Source organism: Lepidochelys kempii, chromosome 5 (assembly GCF_965140285.1).
Source record: "Lepidochelys kempii isolate rLepKem1 chromosome 5, rLepKem1.hap1, whole genome shotgun sequence".
NCBI lineage: Eukaryota > Metazoa > Chordata > Testudines > Cheloniidae > Lepidochelys > Lepidochelys kempii.
In genome coordinates, this window is record NC_136384.1 from 56,197,326 (window position 1) to 56,216,214 (window position 18,889).

The 18,889-nt window shown below is 42.0% G+C and overlaps 1 protein-coding gene across 1 annotated transcript in view; it reads left to right on the top strand.

Moving 5' to 3' along the window:
- The window catches only part of RASA1 (RAS p21 protein activator 1), a 118,322-nt gene that overhangs the window by 39,804 nt on the left and 59,629 nt on the right, over positions 1-18,889 (top strand). Inside the window, exons 4-8 of the mRNA XM_073344424.2 lie at positions 2,479-2,549; positions 7,307-7,424; positions 12,974-13,005; positions 15,372-15,424; positions 16,391-16,541. Of these exons, the coding sequence (XP_073200525.1) occupies positions 2,479-2,549; positions 7,307-7,424; positions 12,974-13,005; positions 15,372-15,424; positions 16,391-16,541 (425 nt within the window). The remainder of the gene's footprint in view (positions 1-2,478; positions 2,550-7,306; positions 7,425-12,973; positions 13,006-15,371; positions 15,425-16,390; positions 16,542-18,889) is intronic.

Below are 18,889 nucleotides of genomic sequence, written 5' to 3' on the forward strand. Positions count from 1 at the left end.
GGAGACCTTCCCCTCTAGTGGAACCCACAGTCCAGTTCAACTCTTCCGGTATCAAGGAGGGAGTTGGAGGGATGGGAGGAACCCGGGCCCACCTTCTACTCTGGGTTCCAGCCCAGGGCCCTGTGGATTGCAGCTGTCTACAGTGGCTCCTGTAACAGCTGCGTGACAGCAACAACTCCCTGGGCTACTTCCCCAGGGCCTCCTCCCAACATCTTCTTTATTCTCACCACAGGACCTTCCTCCTGATGTCTGATAATGCTTGTACTTCTCAGTCTTCCAGTAGTATGCCTTCTCACTCTCAGCTTCTTGCACCTCTTGCTCCCAGCTCCTCGCACGCACACCATAAACTGAAGTGAGCTCCATTTTAAACCCAGGTGCTCTGTTTGGCCTGCCTTAATTGATTCTAGCAGCTTCTTGATTGGCTGCAGGAGTTCTAATCAGCCTGTTTGCCTTAATTGTTTCCAGAAAGTTCCTGATTGTTCTGGAACCTTCCCTGTCACCTTACCCAGGGAAAAGGGACCTACTTAACCTGGGGCTAATATATCTGCCTTCTATCACTCTCCTGTAACTTCGATACGACCAGCAGCTCCTTTATCTCCATCTGAGAGGTCTGCCGCGAGACCTCTCCGGGCTGCCGGTCTTCTACCAGGACCTCCTCCAGACCTGGAAACTGCTTTCAACGACCAGGTCCGTGGCAGCCACCAAAGGGGCATATCTCCTCTTGGAGCCCCTGCTACACAATCCCCAGCTCCGCATGCAGGTGGTGGAGTCCCCCTCCGTGCGCCAGAGGTTGGTCCTGGCAGAAGTCACAAGAGTCGGAGATCTCCTGGACTATGACTGGGGAGACTGGCTGGATCCCCTGACGCTCACTCAGCGCATGGGGCTCTCCAGACTCGTACTCCCGGCGCGTATTTCAGGAGGTGAGGGCCGCTTTGCCACCCACTGCTTGGGTTTACCTCGACCGGGTCCTGCACGAGGGCACGCCCCACCCACCCTCCACCTCAGGCCCGCTGGACCTTTTCATCAGGCCCCTGCCCTGTGAACCCAGCCGACCCCCCTGCCCCTTCACCGTGTGCCAGCTGCACGAGCTGTAGCCAGTCTACTTCCAGACTGCTCCAGGGAATCATCTATACACGCTCGTGCTCCACACCCTTCATGTCCTCACCCTCACGTCCCTCCCTGATACAAAATGGTGGGACCTCCTGCCACCTCTGGAGAGTGAGGAGCCCCGGTGGGCCAGCCTATATTCCACCTTGGTCCCGAGGCCCACCGGGGATATCAGTTGGCGGTTCCTTCATGGAGCTGTGAGCACGAGCATGTACTTGGCGCGGTTCACCCCTATCCGAGACACCTGCCCCTTTTGCGGTGTGATGGAAACCCTGGCACACACACATCTGGAGTGCGCCAGGCTGCAGCCCCTATTCCGGCTCCTCACAATATTTTATTACGTTTTTGGTTGCATTTTTCCCCTCACCTTCTTATTTATACACTCCCTATCCGTGGCCCCACAAAGTCACGGGATCTCCTGGTCAGCCTCCTCCTGGCCCTAGCTAAAATGGCCATCTATAAAACCAGAGTGAGGAGGTTGGCCGATGGAGTCTTCTGTGACTGTGAGGCCTATTTCCGGTCCTCCGTCCGTTCACATATCCGGGCAGAGTTCCTCTGGGTGGTGTCCACTGACTCCCTTGACACCTTTGAGGAGCAGTGGGCGCTGTCCGGAGTTCTCTGCTCGGTGTCCTCGTCCGGTTCCCTTCGTTTGACCCTTTGACCACACTCCTGTCCCTGTTATTTCACTAGTTGTCCCCTGTGATCATTTGGTGTCCAGGTCCTGTGGATCCCCCTCTTAGGCTGGGGGGATCCTTTAGCACTGGGCGGGCTTTTCCCACCCAATTCCTGGATCCCAGTAGGATCACTCTCCTGTAGTCATCTGGCCCGACCCTGTCACACTATCTTAATATGAAATATTGGATTAAATAGAATGGCAACATTTCAGAGTATTCAGTCTACAGCTAAAGAATTGAGCTCTCTGAAAATTGGGTTCCTTTGCAGTGTCTCAGAAGTAGGGCACTCAAAATCACTAGTCTGTTTTGAAAATCTTGGCCTGAAAAAAACCGCTCTAAAAGGCACAACTTAGGTGGAGAGCCCACCCTGCTATAAGCAGAGGATATGTGGAGAGGATGTAATCCAAACTTATCTCTTTTCTGGGATAAATGGCAATTTGTACTAATTAAAATGTCCCAATTCTAACATACAGCATTTTGGGACATTCCAGGGCTAGAATCAAACTGGAAATCTCCTGAGCTAATGGTGTACATCACCCATGTCTAACCCTGATCAGTCTTGAGCTATTATAACTTAAATGTTAGGGGTATTTACTAAGTATTGCGAGTTCTGCACCTCAAGCTAGCAAAAATGTTGGGGGGAAATTCTACTTAGGGGAGAGCAAGAATTAAACATTTTTCCCCTCCTAAATTGTAGCCAGTGGAAGACAGAAGGAGAGTTCGAGCCATTCTGCCATACACTAAAGTGCCAGACACAGATGAAATAAGGTATGTCTTATGTCTTATTAAAGGATCAGAAGCAGTTAAGATATTCTAGAGCATTTTTCAGTACTAATGAATGCAAATCATTTTCATTTACATCTGTCTTCCCATTCCTAGATGTCAAAATCAGATTTCTTAAGAGCTTATTTATCAGTTGTAGAAGCAGCAGCATTCTGTTTTGAGTTCATATGTATTAATGTTTACCAAATAAACATGTTAATTATAAGGGGAGCAATTAGGTTTTTTTTAGTTCTCTGTTGTCAGTCTCACTGTAACTCTCTGAAACTTTCAATTTACAAGTTTAATTTCTCTAGGCTTGGTCTTCACCCTAAGAGGTGTGTGTGTACACTTTTTTTTTTTTAAATATAAAATTGAGCAAGAGCAATTAAGCTGTTCGGGGGGAGGAGGGTGGTGGTGGTAGTTGAAATCAGTGACGAATAAGGCTATGTCTACACTAGCACTGTTGTGGGTCGGGTTGTGAAAAAAAAAACCCTGATGGACAGATGCTACATTGACAGGTAGACAGAAGCGCCAGTGTGGACAGCGCTATGATTGTGGGAGTTGCTCTCCCGCTGACATAGCTATCACTGTGCATTGGGTATGGTTTGATTATGCTGATTGGAGAACTCTCTCCCGTCAGCATAGAACGGCTACACAGAAAACCTTACAGCTCTGCCGCTGTAAGGTCTCTAGTGTAGACATAGCCTAATTTTGAACAGGACATTGAAAGGCTGAAGTAGCCACTAAATGGACCCTGATGTTTGGTGGTAATCACTGTTAGAGACACTTTCGGGTTGTTGTTTGGGACTGTGACTTACCATGCATACTGCATTGAGACTCTGGGTGTTGCTATCTGTTTGTGATATCTGGAGAAAGGTTTCATGAATATCAGAATAAAGTGTATGAGAGCTGGAGTTAAAATTTGAGTGGGTTCATCAGTGGAGTGAGTTTCCAATGCAGGTCATATTAATCCAGTCTGGCCACCTTAGAGCACCTTATGAGAGTTGTCTTTTTGAGAGAGCTTTCTTATCACAACCAGATTTTGACAGAGGAAGAAACCTATAATTGTATCTAGAAAGTAGAACTTCCTCTACCAGGTAAGGAGGAATAATAGAAAATTCCATGAAGTCCACTAGTGACCTTGCCATGCAGATCCAATTTACATGGGAAACTTTTGGGTGATAAGAGCTATAGAAATGCTAAGACTCTTCCTTTAGAAAGGCATGCTGAGGAGAAACTTCAGAGGCAAGAGCTTCTACTCCAGGACTCAGCATAGGCGACATTGCCTTGGCTATGTCTTCACTGCAGAGTTGAGACTCATTTACTGAGGGCTTGTCTACACTGGCACTTTACAGCACTGCAACTTTCTCACTCAGGGGTGTGAAAAAACACCCCCCTGAGTGCAGCAAGTTTCAGCGCTGTAAAGTGCCAGTGTAGACAGTGCACCAGCTCTGGGAGCCATGCCCCTTGTCAAGGTGGTTTTTTTAGAGCGTTGGGAGAGGGTGTTACTGGGTTACAGATTGTTGTACTAATCCATAAATCCAGTGTCTTCTTTTAAGACTTTTAGAGCCTAGGGAAGTTATAAATTTAAGCTCGCAAGCTTGTTTTTTGAAGGTGTTTTGCAGGTTTCCTTTGAGGATTGGGACTGAAAGTTCAGATAGCAAGTGATTGTTTTGTGAAAAGGGTTTGTCCGTGGGTGATATGGTGTGTTTGTCTTCTATAATTTTTCTGTGTGAGTTCATTAGAGAATAGTGATTGTCTTGTTTCAGCCAGATAATTGTTATTGGGTCGTTTGGTGCACTGGATGAGGTGCACCACATGTTGTGCTAGGCATCTGTAGGACTCCTTGATCTTAAAAGGTGTGTTGTGAGGGGTATTGATCATCCTAGCAATGAAGATATGCCTTCAGGTTTTGCATCTTTTGTTCTGGAAGGGTCTGGTGCTGCTTTGGGTTAGTGGGTCCTGGTCTGTGGGGAGTTTACCTCTGATGATGAGCTTGGCAAGGTTGTGGGGGATTGTTCGAAGGCCAGAAGAGGGGGTTCAGGTCATTTCTTTCAGGATGTAGTCCCCAATGAGTACAGGTTGTAACTGTTTAGTGATGCCCTCTGTGGGGTAGTAGGTGACAAGTAGGATTATGTGATCTGAGGTTTCCCCCCACCCCATTTTGAAGCAGGTATTTGAGATGCGATTCACTTCCCTGATGGAGTGTTCTTTTTCGGTGAAGGAATTTTTAAGTGTGTTAAATTGTGTATCCTGGACTTTCTCCTTGGAGCCAATTCTGTGGTATCTGAGTGTCTGGTTGTAGATAACTGATTTCTTGGTTTGTTTGGGTGATTACTGGATCTGTGAAGGTAGTGTGGTGATCCATGGGCTTTTGGTATATAGTTGTCTGTATAGTTCCATTGTTGAAGCTGACAGTGGTGGGCAGGAAGTTGATGCTGGTGTGGGAGTGTTCTAGAGAGAGTTTGGTGGATGGATGGTGGTTGTTGAACTGTGAGGGTGTGTAGGTCATTTGTCCAGAGGATGAAATTATCACCAACATATCTCAGATATATCATTGGTTTCATGGTGCATTAGTTGAAAAATTTTTCCTTGAGGTGGCTCATGAAGAGGTTGACATGTTGGGGAGCCATCCTAGTACCCCTGGCTGTTTCCATAATTTGGACAAAATGTTTATTTTTTAATATAACATCATTACAGGTGAGGAGGAAATGGATGAGCTTAGTGATGTTTGGGGTGGGTATCTGTGTGATGTCCATTGTCTTGTTGATGTTTGAGGCAGGCAGTGATGCAGTCATTGTGAGGGTTATTGGTGTACAGGGAGGTGGCAAGGATACTAGTCTGAGGGAGGTTGTTAATATTGGTTAGTTTCCGGAGTAAGTCCATTCTATCGTGGAGGAAGCTGGCCCGTTTTGTGGTTAGTGATTTGATTCTGGTTTCTGATTCCTGATATTCCTTCAGTAAGATTGCCATGGCCAGATATGATGGGTCTGCCTGGGTTCCCTTGTTTGTGTATCTCGGAAGGCATGTAAAAGGTCCCTGGGGTGGGTTTGAGATAAAGTTGTACAGTTTCCCTTGTAGTTGTTTGGAGAAGGATTTGATGACATCTTTTAATTCTTGGGTGAAATGTGCTGTGAGGTCTTTTTTGAGTTCTTTATAGTAGATGGTGTTGGAGAGTTTTCAGTTGGCCTTGTTAATGTAGTCATTACAGTTGAGAACTACGATGGGACCCCCTTTGTCTGCTGGTTTGATCACTAGCTTCTTGTGGTTGGATTTCAGGAATTGTAATAGCTATCCTCTTGTCAATGGGGACATTGTGGTGGATATGTTTAAGGATTTTACAGTATTTTTTTCCTCCTGAAGCAATAAATGCAATGATCAAGTATGTGGAGGGGTGTCCAGTCAGATAATTCTTTTATCTTATGACTGTTGGTGGGAATGAGGTAGCTGTGGGTGGTGTTGTGAAAGAAGTTTTTGAAGTGGAGTTGGCAAAAGAATTCTTCAAGTTCTGTACATGTTAGTATGGTATCACGGAGTAGTGGGGTAGAAGTTCACATGGTGGGTCTTGGTGTTGTGGCTTCTTCCAGAAGTGGTGTTCAGTGGATTGTAGAGTTATTGTTCTTCGTTCCACTTCTTTTTTTTTTTGTTTTGGAGGCTGTCTTTAGGTTTCTTTGATAGATTTTTTTTTTTTTTTTGGTGGTTTCTTGCATGATCTCCAGGTAGGTTTCCTGCTTTTTTTCTTTTCAATACGTGGGAGTATGTGATGATTTCATGTTTGAGGTGGTCCCTTCTGGAGTATGTGAGGTGCAGGAGATGGTTCCTTAGTGTTTTTTAAGTCCTCCTGCAGAGCTCTTCATCATACTTGGAATTGTATGTAGTGGTCAGAGGGTTATAGATGGTGAGCACTTTTGCGATAATGTTTTGTTTCTTGGCATTTTCTCAGGAAGTAGATGTTGGTTTAAGTTTTGCTTCCTTTTGTTTCATGTTGTGGAGTTTCAATTTCCGATGTCAAAATTTGTTATCTTCCATTGTTGTTCGCAGTGTTGTAGCCATTTTTGTCCCAGGATATTGGAGAGACAAGGTGAGTTAGGGCAGTTCTTGAGTTATAACTTGAATTAACTGTAGTAAAGACAAGCTTTCAAGCACACTCTAACCCATATTATATTCCTGACAAGGTCCATGTACCATCATGATCCAGTGGTAATTACAGTATTCTGCACCATTTTGTAGGGCTTTAACACCTGCATTTATAGTGACTAAAAGGCCTGCTTTCATGTAAGGGTCCCAGAAACCTCTCCCTTCATACATAGGGTTACAACGTTGTTAAATTAGGTAAAATCATTATTTTCTTTTATAAATATGATACTGATATATATACATACTTGTTTGTCCTTGATTTTTCTTATTTTTATTTGGGATTTGATTTGACTGGATATTCTCTCTTTAACATTGATTGTAATATGGTGCTAGTGTTTGCATAATTCAGTAGGACATTAAAGGTGTCTCTAGAAATTAAGGAGTATTAGAAACCCAAATAAATCTAATGTGTCAGTATCTAACAGGTGCTTATTTCGTGATGTGTAAACAGATTGACTTGTGATACGCTCTTGGGATAGCAAATAGAGTGTTTTTTATGCTTCCACCATCTTTAAAGTTTTGAAAATTTTACTTTGGTTGAGTTATGTTCAATTTATTATCCTCACCAAAAATATTGCACCTTGATTGCAGTCCTAAATTAATAGTCTTACTGTAGCTTTTTTCAGTTTCCTTAAAGGAGACATGTTTATTGTCCATAATGAATTGGAAGACGGTTGGATGTGGGTTACAAATCTACGGACAGATGAACAAGGCCTTATTGTAGAAGACCTGGTAGAAGAAGTGGTAAGTGTTGTCTACTTAAATCAGTTCTAAACCTTAAGATTCTTTAAGTATTAATACACAAGAGCCACAATATCTAGTCTAACTGCCAAGCGTCATACTGTGGTGTATTTTCAGTTTTCTTTTCAAATGTAATAATCAGATCTCCCATTTATCAACATATATAATAACTCCTCAAGCCTAATTTCTGAAATTGAAAATAACGAAGGCCAAACCAGTTCTTGGCAAATAAGTTTATTCTAATTTTTTTACAGATGAATGGCATTGTGACTTTGCTCATAGGCAGTTCTCTAAACCAGTGGTTTTCAAACTTTTTTTCTGGTGACTCAGTTGAAGAAAATTGTTGATGTCCGCGACCCAGTGGAGCTGGGGATGAGGGGTTTGGCGTGTGGGAGGGGCTCAGGGCTGGGGCAGAGAGTTGGGGTGCAGGGGGGTGTGCTCTGGGGTGGGGTCAGGAATGAGGGTTCAGGGTGTGGGAGGGGGCTCTGGGTTGGGGCAGAGGGTAGGGGTGCAGGAGCGGGTCAGGGCTCTGAGCTGGGGGTACAGGCTCTGGGGTGGTGCTGGGGATGAGGTGTTTGGGGTGCAAGAAGGGGCTCCAAGTTTGGGGGTGGGGCTCAGGCTGAGGTAAGGGATTGGGGTGCAGGGTTGGAGCATGGGCTTACCTCTGGTGGCTCCTGGACAGCGGTGCAGCCGGGGTGCAGAGACAGGCTTCCTAGGTGGAGGCGCACAAGCGGCTCTGCGTGGCTGTCGCTCGCAGGCGTCACCGCCTCCCGCCCCCCAGCTCCCATTGGCTGGTTCCTGGCCAATGGGAGTGCAGAGCCAGTGCTTGGGGCATGGGCAGCGCGCGGAGCCCCGTGGGCTCCCTGCCTAGGAGCCGGACTTGCTGCTGGCCATTTCCGGGGTACAGCACCATGTCAGAACAGATAGGGACTAGCCTGGGCACAATGCCAACGGGACTTTTAATGGCCCAGTTGGCGGTGCTGACCAGAGCCGTTGCGACCCAGTGCCTTCCATTCCACCCACAGTTTGAAAATTGCTACTCTAAACCCAGCTGTTCCTACAATAGAAGAGACCCTGCCATTCATTGTAACTATTTTGTGGGGCTTCCTGAAGCGCCACAGTACGTTCCATTTTTGTAGTGAAGTATCCAAATTGATTAAGTTTATATGTACAAAGGCTCCTCCTCATGAGAGTTCCATTCAGAACAGGGGATGGGACAAGAGGGCATATCAAGTTGTTTGTTAAAGCTCCCTGATTCATCATCAGCCATGCTGGCCCCAGCATTAATTAGGGCAGTCAAGTGACCCTGAGACACCTTATGTCAGGGGAGAATTGGTTTGATGGAGCTTTCCTGTGGACCACCCTTGGCTTGGTTCTTCAAGCCACCACTACTCTGCATGTCTCTTCGCTGGGACTTGGGGAAGCGTCACTGCCTCTGCCAGTTGTACACTAGCAGGTAGCTGCTTGCTATCTGAGAACGCAAAGTGAATGGACAGTATTGGAGAATCTGGGCTCTGGCCTTTTGTTTGTAGGGTACAAGATCAATCCACCTCATGACAGTAATAATTGAAAATTACCATTTCAGTTTTCTTTTTGGTCCCATATGAAGGGATTTTGTTACTCTAGTTCATTTTTGAGTGGACAAGTCTCTGCTTCACCAAAACTGCCATCACCCAAGAATTGGTGCCAGCTAGCCCACTGTAGTGTGTAAAGAATAAATAAGCATGGGCACTGAACTAATCTCTCACTTTTGGAAGTAACATAAACAGGTCATGTTTGATGCATAGTATCAGTGTGGTGTGAAGAACTGTGTACTGCTCTTGTTGCTATACTTTTTCATGAATAAGTACAGTAGACTAATTCAGTCCTCAGAACTGTCAATCCACACCATTCACAAGCATTAAATCAACACACACCCAGTCTAATTGAGAAGGACAATTGAATTCCCTTGTACAACATTGTCTGAGGAGAAGCTATTTATAACACAGTGCAAAAGATTGGACAGTATGTCGCAGCTTAATGATACTATGTAGAGAACTGGTGGAGCACATCATCTAATTTGAGGACTCTGACAGTTGGCAGTATGTTAGCCCATCCTGCAATGTTTCTTACTCTCCCAGGGTGGATGCACTATGCACAGTATTATTATCTACTGTACCTACTATATTAATATATGTAGTTTTTAGCTGTCTGTTTCAAATCCTATGCCCAGTCTGCATTAAAAGGCATGGATTAAAACCAGAAGGCATGACTATGATCATCTAGTCTGACCTCCTGCATAACACAGGCCGTAGAATCTCTCTGAAATAATTCCTGTTTGAACTAGAGCATATCTTTTAGAAAAAAATCCAGACTTGTATTAAAAATTGTCGGTGATGGTGAATCCACCATTGTCCTTGGTAAACCCTTTCACTGGTTAGGGTTACCATCACTATTAAAAATATGCATCTTATTTCCAGCCTGAATTTGGCTAGCTTCAACTTCTAGCCATTATATCTTATTAAACAAATATCTGCTAGATTGAAGAGCCCTCTACGATCAAATTTCTGTCCTCCCTGAAGATACTTAGACTGATCAAATTACCCCTTAACCGTATCGCTGATAAACTAAATCGATTGTGTTCTTTGAGTCTTTCACTGTAAGGCATGTTTTCCAATCCTCGAATCAGTCTTGTGGCTCTTTACTGAACCCTCTCCAGTTTTTCAACATCTTTTTTGAATTGTGGCCATTAGAACTGGACACAGTGTTCCACTAGAGGTCTCACCAGAGCAAACACTAGAGGTAACAGAATGTCTCTACTCTTACTTGATAGTCCCCATCCAAAGATCACATTAGCCATTTTGACCACAGGATCGCACCGGGAACTCATGTTCAACGAATTCGTCGGCATGACCTCCAAGTTTTTTTCAGAGACACTGCTTTCCAGGATAGTCTCCCATGCTGTATGTGTGGTCTACATTCTATGCAGATGTAGATTTTACATTTAGATATATTAAAATTAATATTGTTTGCTTGTACCCGGCTTACTAAGTGAGCCAGATAACTCTGTATCAGTGAACTGTACTCTTCATTGTTTACCACTCTCCCAGTCTATGTCATCTGCAAACTTAATCAGTAATGATTTTGTTTTCTTTCAGGTCATTGATTAATATAAAAAAGTTAAAGTGCATAGGACCAAGAACTAATCGCTATGGCACCCAGCTAGAAATGTACCTGCTTGATGAGTCTCCAATCTAAAATTACAGTTTGAAACCAGTCAGACAGTTTTTAATCCATTCAGTGTATGCCATAATTGTTTTTTGTGGTGTTCTAGTTTCTTAATCAAAATGTTGTGTGGTACCAGCTCAGATGTCTTACAGAAGTCTAAATATATTACATCAATAGTATTAACTTTATCAACCAAATTTGAAATCTCATCAAAAGAAGATCTCAAGTTCACTTGACAGGATGTATTTTCCATAAACCCATGTTGATTGGCATTAACTATATTACTCTTCTTTGATACTTATTATCAGCTGCTCCATAATCTGTCCTATAATGAATGTTAGGCTGATAGGCCTATAATTGCCTGAGTTTGTCTTTCTTAAATATTGGCACAACATCAGCTTTATTCCAGTCTTCTAGAACTTGCCTCGTGTTCTAAGGCTGATCGAAAATCAACATTAGCAATCCAGTGAGCTCCTTAGGCAGCTCTTCTGAAACTCTTGGATGCAAGTTATCTGGACTTGCCGATTATAAAATGTTTAACTTTAGTAGCTGCTGTTTAACATCCTCCTGAGTTACTGTTGGAATTGTTTCTTCATCATCATCTCCTCTCATGACTGTATCATCCCTTTTCCCCCAAATAAGGGACAAAAATATGTATCGAACACTTCTACCTTTTCTGCATTATTATTTACCATTCTACTGTTTGCACCTAGTGCTGGACCAGTACCATTGTTAGGATGCTTTTTGTTCCCAATATACTAAAAAAACCTCATTATTGTCCCTAACTCTGCTGGTCATACATTTCTCCTTATGTCCCTTCGCTTCCTTTATCAGTTTTCTACAAATGCTAGCTTCTGGTTTTTTATTTATTATAGTCAACTTCTCCAGGCTTCCATCTGTTATATATTGTTTTTCATTGCACTTTCTCCTCTAAGCCAGATTGTTTTTTAACCCATTTGATGCCTTCTGTCTCAATTGTGGCTTTTTGGGCAGCTAGTAAAATGTTTCTAAATGACTCCTAATTATCCTTCACATTTTCTGTTAATATTCTCTCTCCTAGCTGATTTGGCTCATAATTTTTTTTCAGCTTTGTGAAACCGGTCCTTCTAAAGCAGGGGTGGGCAAACTACAGCCTGCCAGACATTTTAAGATGACCCTTGAGTTCCCTCTGGGAAGCGGGGTCTGAGGCTTGCCCTGTTCAGGCTCTCCGGCTGGGGCACAGGGTCCAGGGCCGCTCCATGCGGCTCCTGGAAGCCACGGCATGGCTCCCCTCCGGTGCTCCAATGGGAGCTGCAGGGGCGGTGCCTGCAGACGGGACAGCATGCAGAGCTGCCTGGCCACGCCTCCACGTAGGAGCTGGAGAGGGGACATGCCGCTGTTTCCAGGAGCCACTTGAGGTAAGTGCCACCTGGAGCCTGCACCCCTGCCCCTCTCCCCATGCCCCTGCCCCAGCCCTGATCTCCCTCCCGCCTTCTGAACCCCTTGATCCCAGCCTGGAGCACCATCCTGCACCCCAAACCCCCGATCCCCAGAGCCCGCACCCCCAGGTGGAGCCTGCACCCCTTCCCCTGCCCCAGCCTGGAGTCCCCTCCCACACCGTGAACTCCTCATTTTTGGCCCCACCCCAAAGCCCGCACCCCCTCCTGCACCCCAACCCCAATTTTCTGAGCATTTATGGCCCACCATACAATTTCTATTTCCAGATGTGGCCCTCAGGCCAAAACGTTTGCCCACCCCTGTTCTAAAGCGATACACGTATGTATCTATATGTATATAGATGAAGTCATGTTTGCTTGTACCAAAGCTACCACTAATTTTGAGTTCTGGAAACCATTAATATTGTTTCACCACACTGGGACATAGGGGGTTTATATCAGTGTAGCTTAATACATATCTAGGTAAGCTGCACTGGTGTAAACACCACTTAATTCTAATATAGCTCATCTACAGGGGTTTGGTAAGGGGTTTGTGCTAGTGTAACTTGATGAGTGTAGTTATAATGGGGCGAATTTCCTTCATGTAAACAGGGATTTGGGAAAGAAGCACGAAAAAAAAATCTTTTGATAATTGTAAGAAACGTAGCCCTCAATTTTTTTTTAAAAGTGTGCTTTTGGCATATGCTTTCCCTACCCAAAGAGGATAGGGATGCATCAAATAGTAAGCCTCTTTCATAGAATTATGTAATAAGCCCTTTAGTTCAAAAATATCATTTCTTGAATATAAATGAATTATTTTTTAGCATTATTGACTTCTACAGAAAAGCTAAAAACTTAGAAAATAGACTGCATATCACTGATTATGTGAACTGTTGCATCATGCACTTACTGTGTTAATTTTCTCATTAGGGACGTGAAGAAGACCCACATGAAGGCAAAATGTAAGGGTTTTTGTTTGTTCTTAAAGAAAAACAAATATTGTGGACTAAACTATTTGTAAATTTCAGCTATGAAGTTATCTGCCTTTGAAAAGGTGAATCTAACTGTTCTTTCTGGCCTCATGTTTTCCCTCTACTAATAGCTAAGGTTGATACTCTTCTCTGTCTAGAGGGCTTCTACATTGGTCTTTTGTGCTACTTATGCATAGTGTCAATAGGTTTTCGTGATGGGTAAGTCTTGTATGAGCCCTGTGGATATCGGTGAATTTCACCCAGAATATGCAACATGGGTTACTGTTTGAATATAGAAATTGATGTACTAGAGCTGACCTCTTGTAAAACCAATCTAACTCCAAAATCTTTTAGTTTTGGAGAGAGAATATTACCATCACTAGAAGAATTGAAGTTCTGAATTCACTGATCTGGTTCTTTAATCACCAGTATATTGGTATTGGTGATCTCCTCCTTTATTAGCCTCCCGTAATGATGAGATTTTAACATTGTAGCACTCAAGTTTCTCATTGAAATTGCTTCATCTATTAACAATTATATCTGAAAATCCCAAAATGTTAAGTCATCAATATGTATTTTTTTTTAAGAAGCATGAAAATCAAGGAATCATAACATACAGGATTTGGTGACCAGAAAGTGGCATCTGTCATTTGTAGAACCACTTGCAATGAAAAAAGATGAGTGGCAACTAAGTATTTCAGCTGAATTTTCTGCTACTTATTCACTTGATTGGCTTTAGGATCTTTTGTCACCATTGTTGCTGTCTCCTGCCTCCAGTATCACCAGATTCACAATCTCTGAAAGGCTGATGATCAAAGGCACTTCCAGGTATGTTGGGTGGGGAGAGAGAATTGCTGCTGTGGGATTGCAGCCCACGGAACTCTACTGGCAGTTCTTCCACCCAGTTTGGTGTAACACAGCCTCATTAACTGCATCATCTTCATTTATTGAGATTATCCCCTGCACCATTCCTGGAAGTTGCTTCAAGCCTCACCACTTGCAGACCACATGTCTAATGATCTTGCTGCTCAGAGGGTCCTCTGGACAGTCCTTCAAGTGTTCAAGCATCAGGAGACTCTCCTTTAAAATATCAGAGGGGTAGCTGTGTTAGTCTGGATCTATAAAAGCGGCAAAGAGTCCTATGGCACTTTATAGACTAACAGACGTATTGGAGCATAAGCTTTCGTGGGTGAATACCCACTTCGTCAGATGCATTTGACGAAGTGGGTATTCACCCACGAAAGCTTATGCTCCAATACGTCTGTTAGTCTATAAAGTGCCATAGGACTCTTTGTCCTTTAAAGGTGACCTGGAAAGGAAAATAAAAATTGAGCTTATTGTCCTTTGATGGAAAGGTCTGTTGAGGTGTTTAAAAAAGAAAATTACTTGCTTTATTTGTACATTAGAAATGTAGGTCTTTGTCCAGGCAAGAAGACAAATCCTGTTTCCCTCCTATATGGGTACTGGAAATGCCATGTGTATGGAAAGGATAGGAAAGATGGGAGTATACTACATTGCCTGAAAGTTATCATGGAAGAGTGGTCATTGTAGTAGGGGTGACCATCAAGAAGATGGGCAGATGGTATGTGGCAGATCATTGGGAGATCAGCTGCTGAGTGTGTGAAGTTAGAGATGGAGTTAGAAGTTAGAATTTTTCCAAAAATTCTTCTATGACATCACCAGTATTCAGACACGAATAAATGGACTTTACATTTGTTACATAAGGGTACCCTGCAGAGCTACATGTATAAGTTATCTGAGGCTGGACTGAAGCCTCTGGATTTGTCATGGCATGGCTCCACCACACACAGGGCTGAACAGGCTACTTTAGCTACGAGATTGGTGTGGTGACTGTGGCGCTGCTCTGCTGCCTTTCTTCCCTTCTACAACTTGGGTTGACAATTCCTTTCCCCAGCTCCTGTGGAAATTCACAGCACAACTCCAGCTACTTTGTCTGGGTATTTTACCCCTCATTGAAGAGTAGTGACAGGGCATTTACATTCATAATTCGTTTAAATTGCCATAGATCAGTTTCAAATAATTACCAGAAAAATTATCTAGTATATTCACTTTGTACATGACAGCTCATATATCTAAAACTTTTGTTTGTACTTTGACCGCTACTTCAAATATTTTAATTTTATTCACAATTAATTTTAGATGTTTAAATATTCTGTCAGAGAACTGGATCTTTGTGTAACATGATTTTATGAGTTATGTTCAGTTGATTTACTCCACCTACTAGGTCTTTAATTAAAGATTAATTCATAGAAGCCAGAGCCTTGAAGGCCAACAGAACCAAAAAGAGACTGCTGATAATCTTGTTTTTTTTATTTGTTCTCTTCGTCTTTGTTAAGATGGTTCCATGGGAAGATCTCCAAACAAGAGGCTTACAATTTGCTGATGACAGGTATTTGTCTTTCATTGCTAGGGTTAAGGCATAAGGGAACGAGCACACAGAATAATGCTATACATAAATGAGATTGTAAAATCTTTGGAGCAGGGTTCTGTCTTTGTGTCTGAATAGGACCTAGCACAGTGAGCTACACATCCTGACTTTCATTACCATAATGCAAATAATACGTTATAAGAGCTAAATATTATAATTAATAATATTATAATTAAAAAAATTAGTATTAAAGACTGTCAGGCAGCGGATCATATAACTTTCATTTTTAATAGCTAATCACTGTACTTACTGAGTAATAAATACTTTAAATATTTGCTATCAATAAAAGCTGTAATTTAGTTATCTGAATAAGAGTATATGGAAGGTACTATTTAGTGTCATAAATAGTGTAAATTTTGTTTTTTCTGTTGGAGGGAAATGTTTCTTCAGGACTTAAAACATCAGGCTTTCTAACCTAGGTAAAGCAGAAAGTTAAAAATGGTGAAATAAACTCCAAAGTAGTATTTACCATCTGCATATTTTATTAGATCAAAACTATTTTTAATTGTTGGAACCTATATCACGATGTTGTCAGAATGGTTTTCTCTTCTCAGTGGAGTATCTTCATCACTGACAATTTTTAAATCAAGATTGGCTGTTTTTCTAAAAGATATGGTCTAGGAATTATTTTGGGGAAGTTCTGTGGCCTGTGTTAAACAGGAGGGCAAACTAGTGATGATCACAGCAGTCCCTTCTGGCCTTGAAATCTATGAATCTATATGTGAAGTTGGCTACAGGCTACTTTGAGGTCTTAAAGGGAGGAAAATAAATTAGCAAGTGTCTGGATTTCAAGCTAAATATACACATTTATTCCAAATTCCAATTCATATTTGTATCCAGTAAAATTTGGAAAATGTCCTTTGATTGTACTGTGAAGGAAAACTAATAGTGATTGGCACTTTATTAATAATCCTAATATTGTTTCAGTTGGTCAGGTGTGCAGTTTTCTTGTGAGGCCCTCTGATAATACGCCTGGTGATTATTCACTTTATTTTCGGACCAGTGAAAATATTCAACGTTTCAAAATATGCCCTACTCCAAACAATCAGTTTATGATGGGAGGAAGATACTATAACAGGTAAGCTACAAACAGTTATACTTTTTTTTAAACATATATAGAAAAACAAAGTGTAAATTGTCAATATTTATCATTTACTGGTATATAGATAAATGTGATTTAAAAAAAAATGCTTACGTTAATATTCAGAATTTATCTAACCTGGTTAGTGGCTACATAAAAAGACTGAAAAGTTTTAAACATTTTCTTAATCCTAAACAAAGTGTAATTAGTTGGTGTTTATTTTTAAAGTATCTGACATTTTCTTCCATAAACTGGTTTCTCTTGATTAGAAATTGTGGATCATATATGACTTCAAAATTATCATGACAAAATGGAGAATTGATCTGAAATCAACAAGATGGAATTTAATAAAGACAAATGCTAAATACTACACTTAAGAAGGGAAAGTCAAATCCACAAATACAAAATGGGGAATAACTGGCTAGGCAGTAGTTCTGCAGAAAATAATCTGGGGGTTATAGTGGATCACAAATTGAATATGAGATAACAATGTGATGCAGTTGCAAAAAAAAAGCTAATATTCTGGGATGTATTAACAGGAGTGTTGTATGTAAGACACAAGTGGTAATTTTTTCACTTTACTTGGCACTGGGGAGGCCTCAGCTGCGTATTGTTCCAGTTTTGGGTGCCACATTTTAAGAAAGCTGTAGATAAACTGGAGAGAGCCCGGGGGGAGCTACAAGGTTTTATAAAACCTGACCTATGAGGAAAAAAACAAAAAAACAAAACTGGGCATGTTTAGTCTTTAGAAAACGCAACTGCGTGGGAGACATGATAAGTCTTCAGATATGTTAAGGGCTGTTGTATCGAGGATGGTGATCAGTTGGTGTGTATGTCCACTGAAGATAGGGCAAGAAGAAGTTGGTTTTATCTGCATCAAAGGAGATTTAGGTTAGATGTTAGGAAAAACAGTTTAACTATAAGGGTAGTTAAGTATGGGAATAGGCTTCCAAGGGAAGTTGTGGAATCCTGGTCATTGGAGGTTTTTAGGAACAGACTGGACAAATGCCTTTCAGGGATGGTTTAGGTATGGTCCTGCCTCGGTGCAGGGGGGCTGGACTAGATGACCTCTCAAGGTCCCTCTCAGCCCTACATTTCTATGATTCTATGACTTATTATAAGTTAAGAGGATGCTGTGTTGACATATAAGATGGAACAAAGGAAAATGAAACTAACATATTACTTCTGAAATAATTAACAGTGGTATATAAAGGCAATGTGTGAATGGTTAAAGTGTGCGGGGGAGGGATATTTACATGAGAGAGAATATAGCCTCATGATTAAAATTTTTAAAAATCACTGGATTTCTTATATTGGACACATGATTGATGTCTGGGTCAGAAAGTACTAATCACTCTCCCTGGAGTGAAGAAACTCAGGATGGATCTGTTTTGTCACTGGCATGAGCAGGAAAGTGATAGTAATCTGTACTAAAAGAATGGAAATGACAAAATTAGATGCATTCATCCTTCACAGTGGGAAGCTGCTGATATATATCTATTCTCAATACATCTTATTTCCAAGGTCCTATTAAACTCAAGAAATTTTTGAGTTTCAGCACCCCTTTAGCTGCAACAAGTTTAGCTCCCTCTTCCAGTGGAGATGGTCACTGCTTATCTCATTAATTTGGGAATTTGTCAGACCTGATCACCCAGAACCAGGGCATTCTTCTCCATCCCAACCTAGCATTTCTCTCGCTTCCAGCTTGGCTTCTGAGTGGGTAGAGATCCAGTAGCTGGTGTGTCTGAGAAAGTATCAAGTTCTCCTAGCTGAGAAGTTCAATGGACGATCATATGACTTCAAGTGGAAGATGGTGTGAGGCTAAACAATTGGATCCTTTTGCTAATCCCACAAACAAGATGCTTGAGTACCTTCTACATTAATCAGTCTGGCTTCCAGACATCCTCATTGAAAATTCAGCTAGCTGCAATTTCAGCCTTTTGTGAAGGTAAAGTCTCTTTTGCCCATTCTGTAGTTTTCTGGTTTATTAGGGGTATGACACTTGAATCTTCCAACTAAAATCTCTGCCAAGGGAGGAGCAGAAGTAATTAATTAACTAATTGAAAACGTAATTACTCACACTGCGTTTATGCAATTTCAGATAACTTACATAGTTGTTTTTTTGGCAATACTTTATCACTAAATCAGAAAGCTCTGAACTCCCACTACTGGATCCACCTTATGCTCCATTATGTGAATGTAGATGCTTTCAGATTAATTAAAAGACAACAAATGGGGCATTGAGCCTGGCATAGTTGGTGGAACAGTGGGTGCATGATGTAATATGAGATGATCAATGCATGAATGAATGTTTTAGCTCTTAGAGAGGAAGGGTTGCATTTTAA